This window comes from Hakea prostrata, chromosome 2, assembly GCF_041222555.1.
Source record: "Hakea prostrata isolate BN-2017 chromosome 2, UWA_Hpros_2, whole genome shotgun sequence".
Lineage (NCBI taxonomy): Eukaryota > Viridiplantae > Streptophyta > Magnoliopsida > Proteales > Proteaceae > Hakea > Hakea prostrata.
Window position 1 is genome coordinate 68505525 of NC_142601.1, and position 16326 is coordinate 68521850.

Below are 16326 nucleotides of genomic sequence, written 5' to 3' on the forward strand. Positions count from 1 at the left end.
CCGCTATATGCGATACAGGATACCAGACCGAACCGATAACTGTCATGTCTATTTACATGTATACCCTTAGATGCCTTTTCCAGCCACGTATTAATCGGAACGGATCTAAACTCTAAAGTGGGAACGGACAGACCGGTTCTGAGGTTCCGGTTCATCAGATGGATCCGGCCATGTCTACAAATTAAAATAAAAAATAATCTGCACCCTAAAACCCTAAAATACGAAACCCTTCTCGCGCCTCCATTCTTCCTTCTCTCGTTTTAGTGTCTCTGCAAATTTGCAGATGTCATTACGACTTAAACTCTTGCCACTCAGCTTCAACTCCAGAAAACGTTCTCCTCACATACACAGAAGAAGCTACAGGATTGGTTTTCAATACTTGAATCCCTATAGGTGTTGGTTATGAGTTAGGATTCTTCTAGGGCTCTGTATTGGCCATGGAACAGCTCAGAGTTTATCGGGAGAGTTCCAATCGCATCAATTGGAAACCATCGCCAATAGTATCTCTAGCTACTAGCATCGATGGTTCCCAGGTCGCTGCAGCTCGTGAAGATGGTTCTCTCGAGATTTGGCTCGTCTCCCCTGGTTCCGTTGGTTGGCACTGTCAGCTGGTATTTTGTTCTCTAAGCCTGCGTTTTGTAGCGATGGTTCTACGAATAATTTTTTGTTCGGTGATCATGAGTTGTTTGGTGTTTAGACTAATGTGAAATGCTTGGTTTAATGCACAGAGGATCCACGGAAATACAAGTCCAAAATCAAGAATAACGTCCCTCGTTTGGTGCTATTCCGGTTCAAAAAGTACTCCTTGCGGCCGGTTGTTGTCATCAAGCACCGATGGGACAATATCAGAGTGGGATTTTTTTAATTTGGAGCAAAAGGTACCGTATTTCTTACGGTCGTCACCTCTGCTTCTTATTGTTATTTCGTATTGCATTTCAATTGTTACCAAGCAATACTAATTTAAACCTTTATTTTACGAAGCATCTTCTATAATCGGATACCTGAAAAGCTGAACTATTTTCATAATGCACTGGGTTTAGTTTGCAAATACTTCACAAGATATTCTTCGTCCGACGTTACTAATGTAAACTTGGTACTGGCAAGATGGACCACCACCGTCGACTCATTCGATTGCATTTCCTGATGGCTGTATATCTTGGGATTTTGGGTGATGGTTGAACCTTGAATCCCTTGTGACTACTATATTAAAACTGGATGTTGGTGGTAACAAAGTTGTCCTTTTTCAGCTTAACTTGGATCTCAACTTCAGTGATAGCTTAGTTGAGACCAACATAATTGTCCTATTTCACCTTAACTTGAATCTCAACTTCAGTGATAGCTTAGTTGAGACTCCTGCTTTTGGAGTAGCAGGATGACAGGTTCAAATTTGCGTAACTTACCCTAGTGCTGTTCATTGGCCTCTTCTGTTCTTCAGTTGAGAGTAGGTTACTTTCTCTATCGGCCTATACTGGCTTTGTACTTGTTCAGTTACCCATTGTCTGATGCTTATCAGTAAAACTGTTCCCTAGTATGTATCAATACCAGAAGTGAAAATCTCTCTTTTTTCTCTCAGAACACACGTAGACACAGAGGGTAGGGATGGTTGGTGAATACTATGTAGATTAGTTTCTTTAATTGAAACCACATTACCACAGACAGGAAATAGACAACGGGGAAAGGGATATTATCTGAAGTGTGTGGTTGTTGGCTCTTGCATCTGACCATGTAGTGTTCTCTTTCTCATGAATAAATAGTGACGACACATAAAGAAGATCTATATTTTCTGGTGTCATCATAGAGTTGAGACAACATATATGAGTGTGCACTCCAGAGGTGCCTTGGATTAGATTTGGTGCTTAGGCATTCCTACACAGCCTGTCTTTAGTGGAGTAACAGGTTATAACTTCCTCTTCTAAATCTGTCACTGATTTGTCTTCTGAATCCGGAAGAAAAAAAACCATTAGAGGATGCAGTAAATGTTGCGTCACTGGAAAAAGGTATATGTTGAACAGTTTTAATGAAATTATGGTAGGATATGCTGAAACTTAGCACCTAAAACTCTGCTCTTATGATGGACAAGTCTCTTGCTGAAGATCCGCCTAAGGTGCATCTGGGACCAGTTTTTAATAGTTGATCTATTCTTTCCCTTCTAATTAGTTTCATGTAGACATCTTTATCTTGATGGTGCATTCACATTTGCATGTATTCTGCTTTCGAAAAATTTCCCTTACATTTTACTGTTTGATGCTTGAAGATGTATCCTTCAACGACTTTTCCAGTCAATGAGTTACCACAGCATTTGTCTTGTATCTGCAGATTGTGTTAGATATAAATGGGGTTTCAATTTGGCAAATGGCTACAGAACCATTTGATGAATCGATACTTTCTAGGCAACATGATTCTCAGCATGCAGTCAACGGGTATAGAAATGATAACAGTACTGGTCAAAATTACCATGAAACTAGTGATAGTGAAGATGGTGATGATGAAGACGATGACTCTGTTAATCTTCATTTGCAATCAATTTTTCAAAATCAACGTGTAGCTGTTGGTTGTGATGATGGTTCTGTGCGAGTGTGTAATATTTCTGATGCGGATGGTGTAACTTACAAGTTATTGTCTAAGGTTGATGGTGAGATGTTGAAACCTTTGCCTGTGATATCAATTTTGGTGCTTTGGATGCCATGTTAAAGTGATTTTTGGCTATTATTTGACAGGTCGTGTTCTCAGTGTTGCATGGAGTCATGATGCAAGGCAGATATTTTCTGGAAGTAGCGATGGGTATGTTCTTTTTTAATATTATATGAATTCTATGTTTCGGATATTTGTTTCTGTATGCATGAGTAGTCGTGTGCATTGCTACTGCAAAATGGTCTTTGATAATGTGGGTTTTATCAAATAAAATGTCATAACCAAGTTGCATCTCTGTTCCTTGGTAAAATAAAGTTGGATTTTCTAAAGGCTTTATTTTACAATATTGTCTTGATTTTGGGGATGTTTGTTATTTTCCAAAATTTTAGGTGAATATCTTGTGAGAATTCTTAGTTGTCTCGAGGAACTCTATGGAGAGAGAGGATTTTTTTTAATCTGTGATGCAGTAAATGTGATCAACTGTTCTGTTTTTTCTTGGTTTGTTGATTTTTCAACCTATATTTTGTCTCTAGGCTACTTTTTTTAGAGCAAATTGCACATGCAGATGGGGGCCTTAAAGCACTGACACCCCACTTTATGTTTAAAAAGCACATGGACCCCAAAATTGGATTTTCATTGGATATATTTGTCAAATTTCACTGAAAATAGTTAAATCACTGTTTATTTTAAAAAATATCCCTATAATATAACAGTGTCTGAAAGGTTTTCAATGACAAATTGAACAAATATATCTAATGAAAATCTGATTTTGGGGTCTCTATGCTTTTTAAACATAAAGTGGGGTCAGTGCTTTAAGGCGTCCATTTTGGGGTGCCAGTGCAATTTGCTCTTCTTCTTTTTTATTATTATAATTTTCATGCTTGCAATTGTATTATACAATTTTCCATTACCGAACCTTTCCTTCCCCCCCCCCCCACAAAAAAAGAAAAGCAAAAGAGGTGCTTTAAGTTGTTTTGATGCCATATTGTTTTCATACACTTAAATAAAGCTTGTTTTCGTAGGTTTATTCGGTGCTGGGATGCTGAATTAGGTCATGAGGTCTACAGGATAACAGTTGGGCTTGGAGGCTTGGGTAATGGACGCAGTGTTTGTACATGGTCATTACTTTCCCTAAGGTAACGATCATCCTTAACTTTTCCTTTTAAGGACTTTGTTTAACAGCTGTACTCTTGATCAACATTTTAGGAGTTGAGTGAATTGTTGCTGCACCAAAATGCTAATGGTTAGAGCCTGATGGGTGCAGGTGTGGGACCCTTGTTAGTGCAGATAGTTCTGGTAGTGTTCAATTTTGGAACAGCAAGCATGGTAGTCGTCTGCAGGCTCATTCTTACCATAAGGGTGACGTTTATGCTTTGGCAGCATCTCCAAGCCATACAAGAGTGTTTTCTGCTGGTTCTGATGGCCAGGTATGGTGTGTGGGTAGTTTGGAGCAAAATCTATGTACCTTGATGTCCTCCACATTGTGAAGGTTATTAGAATATTTTGCTATTATATTAGATAGTCATCTTGATCTAAAATATGATTCCTTGGAATCTTATGTTTGATTGAGATTGTATAGGATTTGTTTAATCTTATTTCCTTTTATGTATCCTTTAGATTTTTGCAAAATGCCGCTCCATACCATCCTCATATAAAAATCTTTACCCTTCTTCGTGGTAAATCCAGTTTCAAGGATATAAATTAAATCTTCAAATTTATAGGGTTCAGATCCTCTACTTCCAAGCCTTGTGTGCCTGACCTCCTTTTATGTTCTAGCCACTTGCTAAATCTAGTATTGGATCATTGTTATACTCTTTTGCTGACGATCAACTTGTGATCTTAGAGGCTCCTATTGTATACCATTTCACTCCCTATTCCTTGGTTCCAGATGGAGTTGATTTTTGACCCCCGATTTTGGATTCCATGAACTCTGGGAATAAGATTGCTGTTTGGTATACATTTCTGAAATTGATCCTGGGAGAGAATATAATCAGTCAAGTTTGTACGCCGGAGATCAAGAAAAAATTGCTAATAAGTCAAGTGCCAATCCTCAAGTTTTTGACCTTCGTAGTGTTTGCGGAAATGTCATTAGCCATTAGTCAGTGATACTGACATATTAACTACTAAAATGTTGTCAAGGGAGTAAAACCATTAGTTTGGAGAGTTATAGTGTGATCGCATTGAAGGCACACAAAAAAAGAGGAGGTAAATTCAAATGTCACTGAGATAGTATCATGTTCTCATGATAATTTGGAGTTCAGTCAGCAATGCAAGAAGAAAGAAAGGCTGACACTAGTGGAGTGCTGCATCATATAAAGCATCCTCTCATGAAATAAAATAAATAAAAACAACTTCGCTGGCTCACCCACAAGGCATTGCAATGGTAGAAAGCAATTAGTTTTTTCTGACAAGCATTTCTTATTTAAGTTTAAGAAACAATCAAGCCTTTAGTTCTCAGAGCAAAAGGGATGAAAAAGGTATCAAGACACTTATATTGGCTTAGGAACCGCAGATGCAGCCGACCTATAGGTCCCAAAGATTTTGGATGGACTGATCTGCCATTATTGCCAAATCATCGCCTAGTTGCCTTAGCTGCTTTTTGTTTGGTAATATCACTTTCTTCTGCCCCTTCTCATATGTCTTAATTCACCTAGATGCCTTTGGGAACGTTACAACTGTCTGCGCTGCCATACCTCCACATGGCTAGAGGCACCCCTTTTTTACAGATTTTTGAGACCTCTATAGGATTTGCATCGATCACCTAGAAAAGGAGCTGGTCTTGTTGACTAAATTGCCTTCCATTTGTAGTTTAGTTGGCAGCCAATAATATTTCACAAATTAGCCATTACATGTTTTGCGCTATTCCATGTGGCAGAATAACCCCCCTCCACCATCTTCATTTTGTCATTTTTCAAAATTTAAAAGCCACAATTTAACAGTTGATCATACCAAGTATGAAGTATAGAATCAGTAAAAAAGTGATGCACCGATTCTTATGTGTTTACAACTGAGATGAGGGTATTGGTTCACAAGCAATTGCTGAATGTGCAGAAGAACCTGAGATAATCTTTTGAGCTTCATCAAGATCACAAGGTGGAGATCTTAATCTTTGCTTGGGTGGCATTTGCAGCAGATCTATGCTCTGTTCTAGTGTCTTTATGGTGGACAAACATTAGGTATCATTTGTATGCACCAGAGTGCAACTATAATAAATTATTTCTTCAGAATTATCCTTTCATCCTCTTTCGGTTCCCAAATGCAAGTTTTCTTCTTGCTCCGCTGACTGTATATCCATGTTCCGATTCTAAGGTTATCTTCTCTGATCTCCTTTCTTCTATCTATTCCTCTTCTTATCTTTTCCTGTTTCTTCCTTTCCTTTGTGTTCCTTCTTTCTCTGTGATCCATGGTTGTCCTGATGTCCAGGTGACTCAAGGTGTCGGAGGGGGCCTGGACATAAGGTGACACTATTTCAAGGCACCTGGACCAATACGGCTAGGCAGTATCTTGACAACAATGCGTTAAATCTTTTATGTTCTAGTTCAGCTGAAAGAGATCAATTTAGACACCAGTAGCAGAGATTATATGGTATCTATCTTACTGAGAGTTAAAAAAAACCACAATAACTGAACCCCTTGGGTAAAATGGGTGCACAAATTCAGGTTTAAAAAACTCATGTCAGGTGAGGGTGACCATAAGAGGTCAGCCAGACTTCACTAACCTCCCAAATGTGAAGTCCTGGAAAAAGCCTTACATTCTTAACATGTTTAACTTTCTAAGTTTAGATACTGCTTCTTCTTCCATTTCTTTTTGAAGGTCCATTCTTTTAAGTCGCTTAAAATATTCAGTTAGGTATGTTTCACCTCCCATAATTGGCATTGCCAGTCTCTTACTGCCATTGCTTTTCACTGCCTCAATGGTTATCTCCTATGAAGAAAATTTCTTGCCTCTCAAGGATCGCTTTCTAGTTAGGGATCACTGGACTTAATCCCAGCTGAGAAAACTGAATTACAGTACATCACATTTCCTTTTAAAGGTTGACCTCTTGGAACAATCAAATGCACCAGGCATCTCCCTGACCCGTGGGGATCACAAAATTCCCAAGGTATAGTTGATTTAATTGGCAGACTATTTTAAATTTTGAAGCTGCTACTGTATGATTGCCTTTATCTATCGACACACTGTTGAGCTGCTACTGTGCTGTTGCTTTTATTTATCTACAGTCACTGTTACTCATGGGCCTTTTTTATATCAAGTGACTGTTGCGCTTCAGGTTGAAGGTTTTGAGAGGGGAAATTGATGATTTATATTTTTGGTTTTTAGAATCTTTGAAGTAATTTAAAGTAGCCTAGAGCTCAGATCTGTTGCTTGTTGCGTATAATGGTTTACCATCCTGATATTCTGTTGCCGTAAACTGCTGGACTTTTATGATAAAACTTCTAGAGTATCCCACAAGCCATTCTTAAGTGCTTTCTGATCATCTATGTGAATAAATGGTTTCCTACTAGGTTTCCAATTTTTCTGGGGTTTTTATATTTTATGTATCAGATTCTTCTGTTCTGATTACTTAACTGGTTATCATACTGTTATTGCTATTTGTAGGTTATCCTATATAAATGCTCAGTTGGCGCTAGCAGTGAGGAAAACTCCCCTGAGGAAGCGACAAAATGGGTCTATGTCAGCTGTGTACGGGCTCATACCCATGACATCATGGCATTGACTGTCGCAGTACCCATTTGCCGAGAAGGTATGGACCACAAATATATTTAATACTTTTCCAATAGTTTGATCCTGTATATGAATTTCTGTGAACTATGTTTCAAAACTTTTTGTATTATATGCGTATATATTTCTTTTGATGGCGGGTAGCTAATTGAATTTATAAATGGCAGAGCTGGTGGCAGCACCGTTGCTTGGTAAAAGAAAAAAAAGGACTCGTCAGCATGAGAAGCCTCTTGATTTCAGTTATCATAAGTGGGCGCATTTGGGAGTCCCCATGCTTATCTCAGGTGGCGATGACACAAAGCTCTTCGCTTACTCTATCAGGGAGTTCACCAAGTTCTCACCACATGATATCTGTCCTGCCCCTCAAAGAGTGCCCATTCAGCTGGCACCCAGTACCAATGTTGATGGGGTTCCTTTGCTTCTTGTCCAGTGCTCCAACTGGTTGGATATTTTTTATGTTCATATAAATTCTGGTGCTATCCCTTATAGGGGATCTCAAAAGAATGCAACCACTAAGTTGCTGACTCGAATAGAGAGTGAAGCATCTCGGAAGATCATTTGCAGCACAATGTCAAATACTGGGGTTCTATTTGCTTATTCCGACAATGTAAAGCCCAGCCTGTTTCAATTGAAGAGGTCCAAAAAGAACAGTTGGGCAGTATATGAGAGGGAACTACCTCGGGCACTACCATTTGCCCATTCAATGGTTTTCAGTTCTGACTCTTCTCGCTTAATGATATCAAGTCAAGATAGGAAGATATATGTAAGTGCCATTTTGAATAGATTTATTTTTTATTTTTTTATTTTTTTTTAAATATTGATAAGAGTGGATGTATATGATTTTTTCTTGCTCCCTTGCTTGGGTTGGACTAACTTTTAATCTTAAACTTGGAAGACGTGAAAAAAAGATTTTCAATAATTGTGTGAGATTTGGTATTCACTGTCAATAATGAATTTGATAGTGCTTTCCACTTTTCGTATGGGTGGTTGTGTTTTCTTCTTTTCTATTTTTTATTTTTTGGGGAGGGTTGGGGGGGAGGGGTTATATGGCTGTTGACTGTATGCATCTGATTGATCATCCTTGCCTATGTTCTGAACGAATGCCCATATATATATGTTCTGTAGTAAGGTCGGTAACAGGTGACAGGTAACAATAAGGGTATGCCAAAACTTGATGCTGCAGATGTACCAAACTGTCACCCATCTTCTGTAAGTGGCTGTAAGCAATATTGTTAACAGTACATGTTTCAGTCTCCTCCAAATTTTTGCCATGGGCTGATAGGGGGAAAAGGTAGCAAATCTCTGTCCATCTTGGTTGAAATCTGTCTGTCTTGCATGTTTCAAGTGGGATGGACCATTTTGGTCCATCTTAAGTTACTTCTATACCTAGTTTCGATGAGATTTGCATACTTCTTAGATCTCGTTTTGGTTTTGCCTGATAGACTTAAACCATTTTGACAATCCAAGTTTTTGGTTTCAAATCCTTGTTTCTCCCTCAAGTCCCTTCCTTTGTCAACAAACATCTACTTTGCTGAATTGTTGGGGATACGCCTTGAACTTAGGTATGTGTATCCCAATTTTTTTTAATTTCTGATGCATTAAAACATTGTTGTTCCTTGTCAAATCAATGTATGTTTACTTTATGAGAATGACTTTTATTTGAGGTGCTAATATTTTTTTCTTTCTGGTTTTAAAAATTAATTTCCATATAATTTATTTCATAAAAAATAGTATTCATACATGATAGATGACATCGAAAATAATATATGTGAGACATCATCACTTGTTGATTGAGTGATGGTGCCAAATTAAATTTTCTGTTAATTATTTATTTTCTGAAAACTAATTTAAAATTTTACTTTAATTATTCAAAAAACGATAAAGAGTACCAATTATTTTCTGTTTTAATAGTGGAATCTTAGTGTAAGAATCTATGTAATTATTAAGTGGAGGTCTTGGATTCTCACCACACATTTCTTTTGCTTATTTAGTTTGTGGCTATCATGTTGTGTGACATTCCATTTGATTGTATGGATAGAGTACTTCTGTTACAAGTTACAGCTTTCTGCATTTGTTTGAACGGACATGCATGTCTCTCAATTAGTAGGATATGAATGAGTAATTTTCATTGATTTTTATGTAAAATACCTCTTCGATGGTGTTAATTATGCTTCAATGGGGGTGTTGATGGCCACCAAAACTTTGTGGTGAAATTACCAGGTTTCAGACAGAATTTTGGCCGTGTATCAGTTTTGAGGCTGGTCCACACCAATCTTGAAACCAATATTTTGAACCTTGCATGTGTCTATTGTAGTATGGTTCATTGTTAGTTTTGTCTTCGCATACTAGTGCTTTTGGTGGACCAACTCTCATCTTTGCTTCACATCTTTTGTGATGGTGCAGGTTGTTGATGTTGAAACTGCAGAACTGTTGCATATGTTCACACCTTGTCGTAAGGACGTTGATGGGAATTTACCGTCTCGTGATCCTCCCATAACAAAAATGTTTACTAGTTTAGATGGGCAGTGGTTAGCGGCTATCAACTGTTTTGGTGATATTTATATCTTTAACCTGGAAACTGAAAGGTGAGGATCTATGTTTGTATGTATCTCTTATTTGTAGATTTTAATTCTCGTACCTAGTATGTTTCTAGTAACTTCAGTCGATTAAATGAACAACTGGGACAAGCTAATAATTTCAGATGATAACCATAATTTACAAATCGGGACTGCATATTGAGCCACAAGCAGCTTTTGTTATAGTTTTCCGCTCTAGAAAAATCTGTGGAGGACCCAAAAAGCTGCTTTGGTGGGTGATCTGGTTAACCTGCTCAATTGGGCAGTTAAGTATGAGTTTTAAACAGTTAACTTGAGTTCGACATCTACTATACGTCTCTTGTGCATATTGTTGAGTTCTTTTATGATTTGAGCCTTATGATAGCAAACTTGTTGAAAACATATTTCTTATTCAAACGACAGCATTAAGGTGGTGGTTGAATGAATGAATGGTTGATGGACCACGATTTGCAATTTTATGTATGGGACATTCTGCATAACCTCTTGCAATTAAGTTAGCTTATGTTCCTGGACCATCATCCCTGCACATTATGATATCCAGTCTAAGAAGAGGTTAAGAAGGTTTCTTGAAGTAGGTTAGAAAGGGTAAAGGGTGACTGGGCAGCCTACTGCCTACCCATTTAAGGCTGCCCTGAAATTAACGATGTTCTCAGATTTTGGTGCTAATGCTTGACTTTTACATAAATTTTGGACTAATAAGTTATGTTCTGTTGGAGGACAGGCAGCACTGGTTCATATCCCGGTTGAATGGGTCTTCTGTTACTGCTGGTGGTTTCCCTCCTGGAAATAACAATGTGCTAATTGTCACTACCTCTTCAAACCATGTCTATGCATTTGATGTGGAGGCCAAGCAATTAGGAGAATGGTCGAGGGAACACACATTTGTTTTGCCCAGGAGATTTCAGGAATTTCCAGGAGAAGTTATTGGCCTTTCCTTTTCACCTGTCTCAGGTTCAACCTCGATCATCGTGTACAGTGCCAGGTGCATTATCTTCTCTTTTTTTTCTGTGAAATAATTGAACTCTTGTTTAATAGAAGAATTTTGTGTTTATACAACAATGATTTCCACACCAGATAGCCCCACAATGCAACCCCCAAAAGCCACAGGGCAATAAAGAGTTGATGACTCGGAAGTTTCTGGCATTGTTTGCTATTGCATTAAATTTATTATTCTGTCCTGACTATTGAGAATCCCCAAATTTCTCTCTTTACTGTCATGAAAGAGGGTGCATGTATGATATTGTAATTATTGGCTAGCATCAAAGGTTTGGATGAAACACCAGGACAATTCTCCGGATAATACCTTGATTATTTGATCAGCCATCACCAGATGTGATGACGGTTTCCATCCATCAACATTGATCTTGTTGTCCTAGAACTCAGTTGAAGAATTTAGTCAATGAAATACAGTGGAGATGAATTTCATTGTCAGATCGAATTGAAATCCCGCCTGGTGGAGGATGTCTGTCTCCTCTGTTAGATAAGAGTTGGATCTGACTTCTCTGGGTAATCTTGGGTGCCCCTTCTTTAGGTATTTCTACAACCAAAGAGTTCAACTAAATTTTTGCCTGGTGCATTGTTATATGGTACTGGGAGTTTAGATATTCAATCCTTGACCCATGAGAGTTGATGAACCATTTGTTATATTGGGATGGTTTGAAGGCTCCGTTTGGTTGATGCAATGCGCATCTGATTCATGTCTGCAAATCCCAATCACGTGTTGTATGTGGCTTCACTTCTGCATAGGCAGCTTTGGTTTATTGAACACATCAAGGATCTTATATTTCCCACAGAATGGTTCTAGTTGATTAAATATGTACTTGTGGGCTTTTTGAAACCATATTGTAGGATCTCCTGAAACATAATTCTGTCCTTGTACTTTCATTTGAAGGATGATCGGAATTCCAATTTATTTATGATCCTTATGTTGTTTCTGTATGTAGGGCAATGTGCTTGATTGACTTCGGGATGCCGGTGAATCGAGATGATGATGACAAGTTGACCAATGGTCATGTTTCACCACCCACCAACAAAAAGCTCATGCGGAAACAAAGAAATAATAAGAATTTTGACTTCTGTGATTTCAGAGATCCTGTTTTGTTTGTGTCACACACATCAGAAAATTCAGTTTTGGTTGTAGACAAGCCATGGATGGAAGTTATGAAGACCTTTGTTGCCCCTGTGCACAGACATGTTTATGGAAGAAGTTGATTGACCTTTTACCTACATAGATATTAGGTTTCCAGCGAAAGAGGGAGCTCCAATCGTTGGCCAGGGATCCCTTCTTAGTTTATCCTTCTCCTACAAATTTTGTAGCATGTTGTGTAAAATATTATTTATTAGTTTTTAATCAATATATGTTCCATTAGTTTTTTGTTTTTAATCAATATACTTAGCTTCAAAGCTCATACCCATACCCTGCAGGTTTGGATGTTCTAGTTGCAGATGTCTTTTCATTTTGCAACAATTGCTCATCCTTTGAAGCATTTAGGTCTCACCAAAAGAAAAATCAGATTTTCTCTTGACCTTGTTCTTAGTGTTACACAAGATAACCCTAAATTCCTCTTGGCATCAAAGGAATGCATCAAGAAAACGACAAATCTAAGGGAGAGAGCATATCTTTGCCAGGAACTGCGTGGAGATCATTGAATTGTTCCATCACTTATTTCTGAAATGCCTGGAACTCCAATTCCAAGTTTGTAGGCTCTTGGTTACCTTCCATGGAATGAACTTGGTTACACATAATGCTCAATATCGAATAGCCTATCGAGGCAAAAGGCACAAAAAAAAACCTAGAAATCTTTTACAGGCATCTTCATTCACATGAGAAAACAAATCCGCACCAAGTAAGTTCAATTGAAATTTTACTAGCAACGTAAACTCCAATTAAGCCGATTTAGTAAAACAATCATAAATTTCAGATTAATGAGATCCAAGGGCTTCAAGAGGTGAAGGATGAGCAATCGTTGCAAGATGAAAATATCATCAAGCCAGAACTAAGAACATTCAAATCTGCAGGGTATGAGTATGAGGTTTAAAATTGGGTATGAGCCAGTGTTTTCTTTTTATTATTTAAAATTTTAAATTTAAATACAAGAAACAAAAGTTCTATTTAATCATACATTCTTGATTTTAGATTGGAGTTTTCTGATGAGATGTATTCTGTTTGGCTTGTTTTCCAATAATGTCATATATTGATGTGCAAAGTGTACAAATTGGATTTGCCTTTCTCACCCCATCGTTACAATTCTTTCCAGATTCCTTTTATCTTTGATAACGTTTTCTCCACCCTCCATCCTCCACGTAAATCAATATTAGCCGCTACACAAATTTTGAAAAAAACCCTTAATATTCTTTAAAACCACAGAAATACCCTTCCTCAAACAAGTGAAAACTGACAACTTGTGATTTCCGAACCAGCCCAATTCCGTAATTTGGCTTAGCTTCTTCTTCCTCTTCCTCCACATATTTATATGTTCAGGTAACTTCAACGTTGAACGAACGAGGCCAATTAACGGCATTGATTTTGCCTGGCTTTTTCTCCCAAAACAATCTCACCATGGCTGCTGCTAAGCTACTCAAGCTTGCAGTTCTTTTTGGACTCCTATACATGAGTGTGGGAATCGTTCCTCCTACATGTAGTAGGATCGAATGTCCAAGCTTTGATGTCATTCATGTTGGCAATGGCTTTGAAATCCGCCGTTATAATTCGACCATGTGGGTATCAACTTCTCCGATTCAAGATATTTCCTACGTTGAAGCGACCCGATCAGGCTTTCTACAGTAAGATCTTATTAATTTCTCCATTTTTATACAGTTATTGTAATTGAACTTGAACTGGGTATTACTAATCCTTCAATATCTCAGGGTGAATTGCAGAGATGATGCAATCTCTTAGGCACCACAAAATAAAACCCTAATCAAAATGCATGTTTGCTGTTGTAGGCTATTTGATTACATTCAAGGGAAGAATGCTTACAAGGAGAAGATAGAGATGACAGCCCCTGTAATCACTCAAGTTTCCCCTAGTGATGGACCCTTCTGTGCATCATCATTCATTGTTAGCTTTTATGTCCCTAAAGAGAATCAAGCTGACCCAGCTCCAGCAAAAGGTCTTCATGTACAAAAATGGAGTTCCGTGTATGCAGCAGTAAGACAATTCGGTGGATTTGTGTCTGATGACGAACTTGGAGAAGAAGCAGCAGCTTTGCATGAGAGTCTGGCTGGTTCTAATTGGGCAGCTGCAGTCGAAAGAGGCCAGGTTGATGATCCAACATCAGTTTACACTGTTGCACAGTATAACTCACCATTTGAATTTGAGAAAAGGGTGAATGAGATATGGATGATGTTTGATATAAATGATGCTTGATATCAAAGATTAGATCTTGACATAAACACCAGGGGGAATCTTGCTGCTGCTACCCTATGTATTTTGTCACAGGCTCTCAGCTTGATCTTATTACTGGCTCTTGTGTTGAACATTAAGTTGAACATTAAGTTGAGTTTTAAATTAGTAATTACTATTTGGAACCATAGTAGTGTAGTACTTCGTATGTAATTTGTATCAGCTAATTGTTCTAGAATCATCTTTAAGCTTTCTGAAATGTTTAAATCCAATGTCATCATGAATGGACATTTCAATGTATCATTGTCCTATAGAAAAATATGTTATCCTCCACTATAATTAGCTTCAGATCTTATACACGGCCATTATGTTCAAGGATGGGGAGAGAATTGTGCACAGCAAAGAAAGAAATGTTGAGTTTCTTTTCAACTAAGCATGTTTTCAAGAAAAGATAATGTCAAATTTTGGAAAACTAACCAAGATGAACTGCTTACAACTTAGTTCTCCATTGTACTGATGGAAATGAATCTTCACTCTGGCTATTGAATTGGAAAAAAGAGAAGGGGGGGGGGGTTGATATAAGCCATTGGGTAATGCCAAAATGTGATTCTTTGGCTGTAATCCCCTAAATTGCACCTTCAACCTAAAATTTTGATTGCAAACAACAATTATAATTCAACACTGTTAATCAGATGGATTTTGTTCTGTTCCCCACCTCTTGGACAGTGAATAGGGGAAGTTTTCCCAGTAGACTCACTTGATTGCTTGGTTTCAGAGTTCTGTTTGAAAACTCATTCCACATAGCAGATCCAATGGGGCCTGGAAACTTTGCAGAGGTAGTCCCAAATGTTCCATCTCTGCAATGTCTTTGAGGATTGATTAGAAATACAACACAAAAGTAGCAGTAACAGTGTAACACTAATTGAGGTCTACTTGTATTTGGCTACAAATGGAGGAATCAAAAGAGAGTATGGAGGTGGGGGATATTTATTTATTTTTCTCAATGTATATTTGATGTATAATGAAGGTCCACTGCATGTAGCTTAGCTTATTATTTTTAATTTTTTGTTTAAGAACATCGACAAGAGAGCCTTCTCGTTGCATGGATAGAGTGTAACTTACGAAAATAAGAACCCTAATCGATGCAAGTTCACATGCTTTTTTCTCCCCATCTCACGCCATCTCCCCAGAAGGATTTAGTTGCTAAAATCCTGAAAATGATGTGAAGAAAAGCATGGGCCATGAGAACATAACAATAACAGCTGACACAAGAAAGCAACAAAAACCCAGGAATCTAAACGAACCATATCTCAGAATCCAGAAGGGTTCACGGGTTTTGATCTGTACTCCATTTCCTGGACGTCATTCTCTTCCTAAGTTTTTATTCGAAGACAAAGTAAACCTATCGTGTATTCATACACAAAACTCCACAGCTACCCGTTTGGATGGGAAACCATCCAAATACAACATGAACTCATTAATAGGTATTCAAGAAAGAACAAGACAGAAAGAAAGAAAAACCCCATTAAAGATTTGAGACTATCTTCAACCCATGCTGATTAGAAATCTTTGAATGTCCATTACAGTCGGAGACCATCTTCAACTCTTTTTGATAAGAAATCAAATAAGAGAATGACCACCTTTAGGCTCTGTTTGATTAAAAGCCAGTGAGACACAGAGATGTAATGTTTAATCATCAAAGAACATAGACACGGGTCTTTCTTCAAGGCTCTGCAACAGAGTAATCACACAAGAAGATAGCAGATCCAGGAACATTGTTGTGGCACCGAGAAGAACCAGAAGGAGGAACGAAGCCTTTGGGGAGCATAACAGAGAAGGGTCTTGATCCAAAATTCGACTTTCTCTTCTTCTTCTTCTTCCTATTCTGCTTCTTCGTGAGGTCTTCATTCAAGAAGAAAGACATTGTGTTCTTGGTATTGACTACTTGGTACTGAGTTGGCACATTTGAAGGAGCATCATCTGCTTGACGTTTAAGGGATGAAGATGGAGAAGAGGAGGAGGAGGAGGAGAAGATGATTAAGAGGAGAAAGA

General features: G+C 38.0%; 2 protein-coding genes across 2 annotated transcripts; both read left to right on the forward strand.

Moving 5' to 3' along the window:
• Nucleotides 1–197: 197 nt before the first annotated feature.
• Nucleotides 198–12356, forward strand: LOC149026005 (WD repeat-containing protein PCN-like). The gene is made up of 11 exons (XM_089146224.1): nucleotides 198–611; nucleotides 729–878; nucleotides 2317–2632; nucleotides 2718–2781; nucleotides 3654–3767; nucleotides 3896–4058; nucleotides 7231–7375; nucleotides 7521–8116; nucleotides 9757–9938; nucleotides 10651–10911; nucleotides 11873–12356. The coding sequence occupies exons 1-11, from the start codon at nucleotides 438–440 to the stop codon at nucleotides 12138–12140; spliced, it is 2433 nt and encodes an 810-aa protein (XP_089002350.1). The 5' UTR covers nucleotides 198–437; the 3' UTR covers nucleotides 12141–12356.
• Nucleotides 12357–13411: 1055 nt separating this feature from the next.
• On the forward strand, nucleotides 13412–14533 carry HBP1 (SOUL heme-binding family protein). The gene is made up of 2 exons (XM_089143239.1): nucleotides 13412–13712; nucleotides 13875–14533. Exons 1-2 carry the CDS (start codon nucleotides 13489–13491, stop codon nucleotides 14296–14298), a joined length of 648 nt encoding a protein of 215 aa, XP_088999365.1. The 5' UTR covers nucleotides 13412–13488; the 3' UTR covers nucleotides 14299–14533.
• Nucleotides 14534–16326: the final 1793 nt, after the last annotated feature.

Excerpts from the sequence above, each read along its gene's own strand:
- LOC149026005 (XM_089146224.1), top strand. The coding sequence starts at position 438 with ATGGAACAGCTCAGAGTTTATCGGGAGAGTTCCAATCGCATCAATTGG. Across the intron at positions 2,633-2,717 it reads GTTATTGTCTAAGGTTGATG|GTCGTGTTCTCAGTGTTGCA; the intron begins GTGAGATGTTGA and ends ATTATTTGACAG. Across the intron at positions 10,912-11,872 it reads ATCATCGTGTACAGTGCCAG|GGCAATGTGCTTGATTGACT; the intron begins GTGCATTATCTT and ends TTCTGTATGTAG.
- HBP1 (XM_089143239.1), top strand. The coding sequence starts at position 13,489 with ATGGCTGCTGCTAAGCTACTCAAGCTTGCAGTTCTTTTTGGACTCCTA. Across the intron at positions 13,713-13,874 it reads ACCCGATCAGGCTTTCTACA|GCTATTTGATTACATTCAAG; the intron begins GTAAGATCTTAT and ends TTGCTGTTGTAG.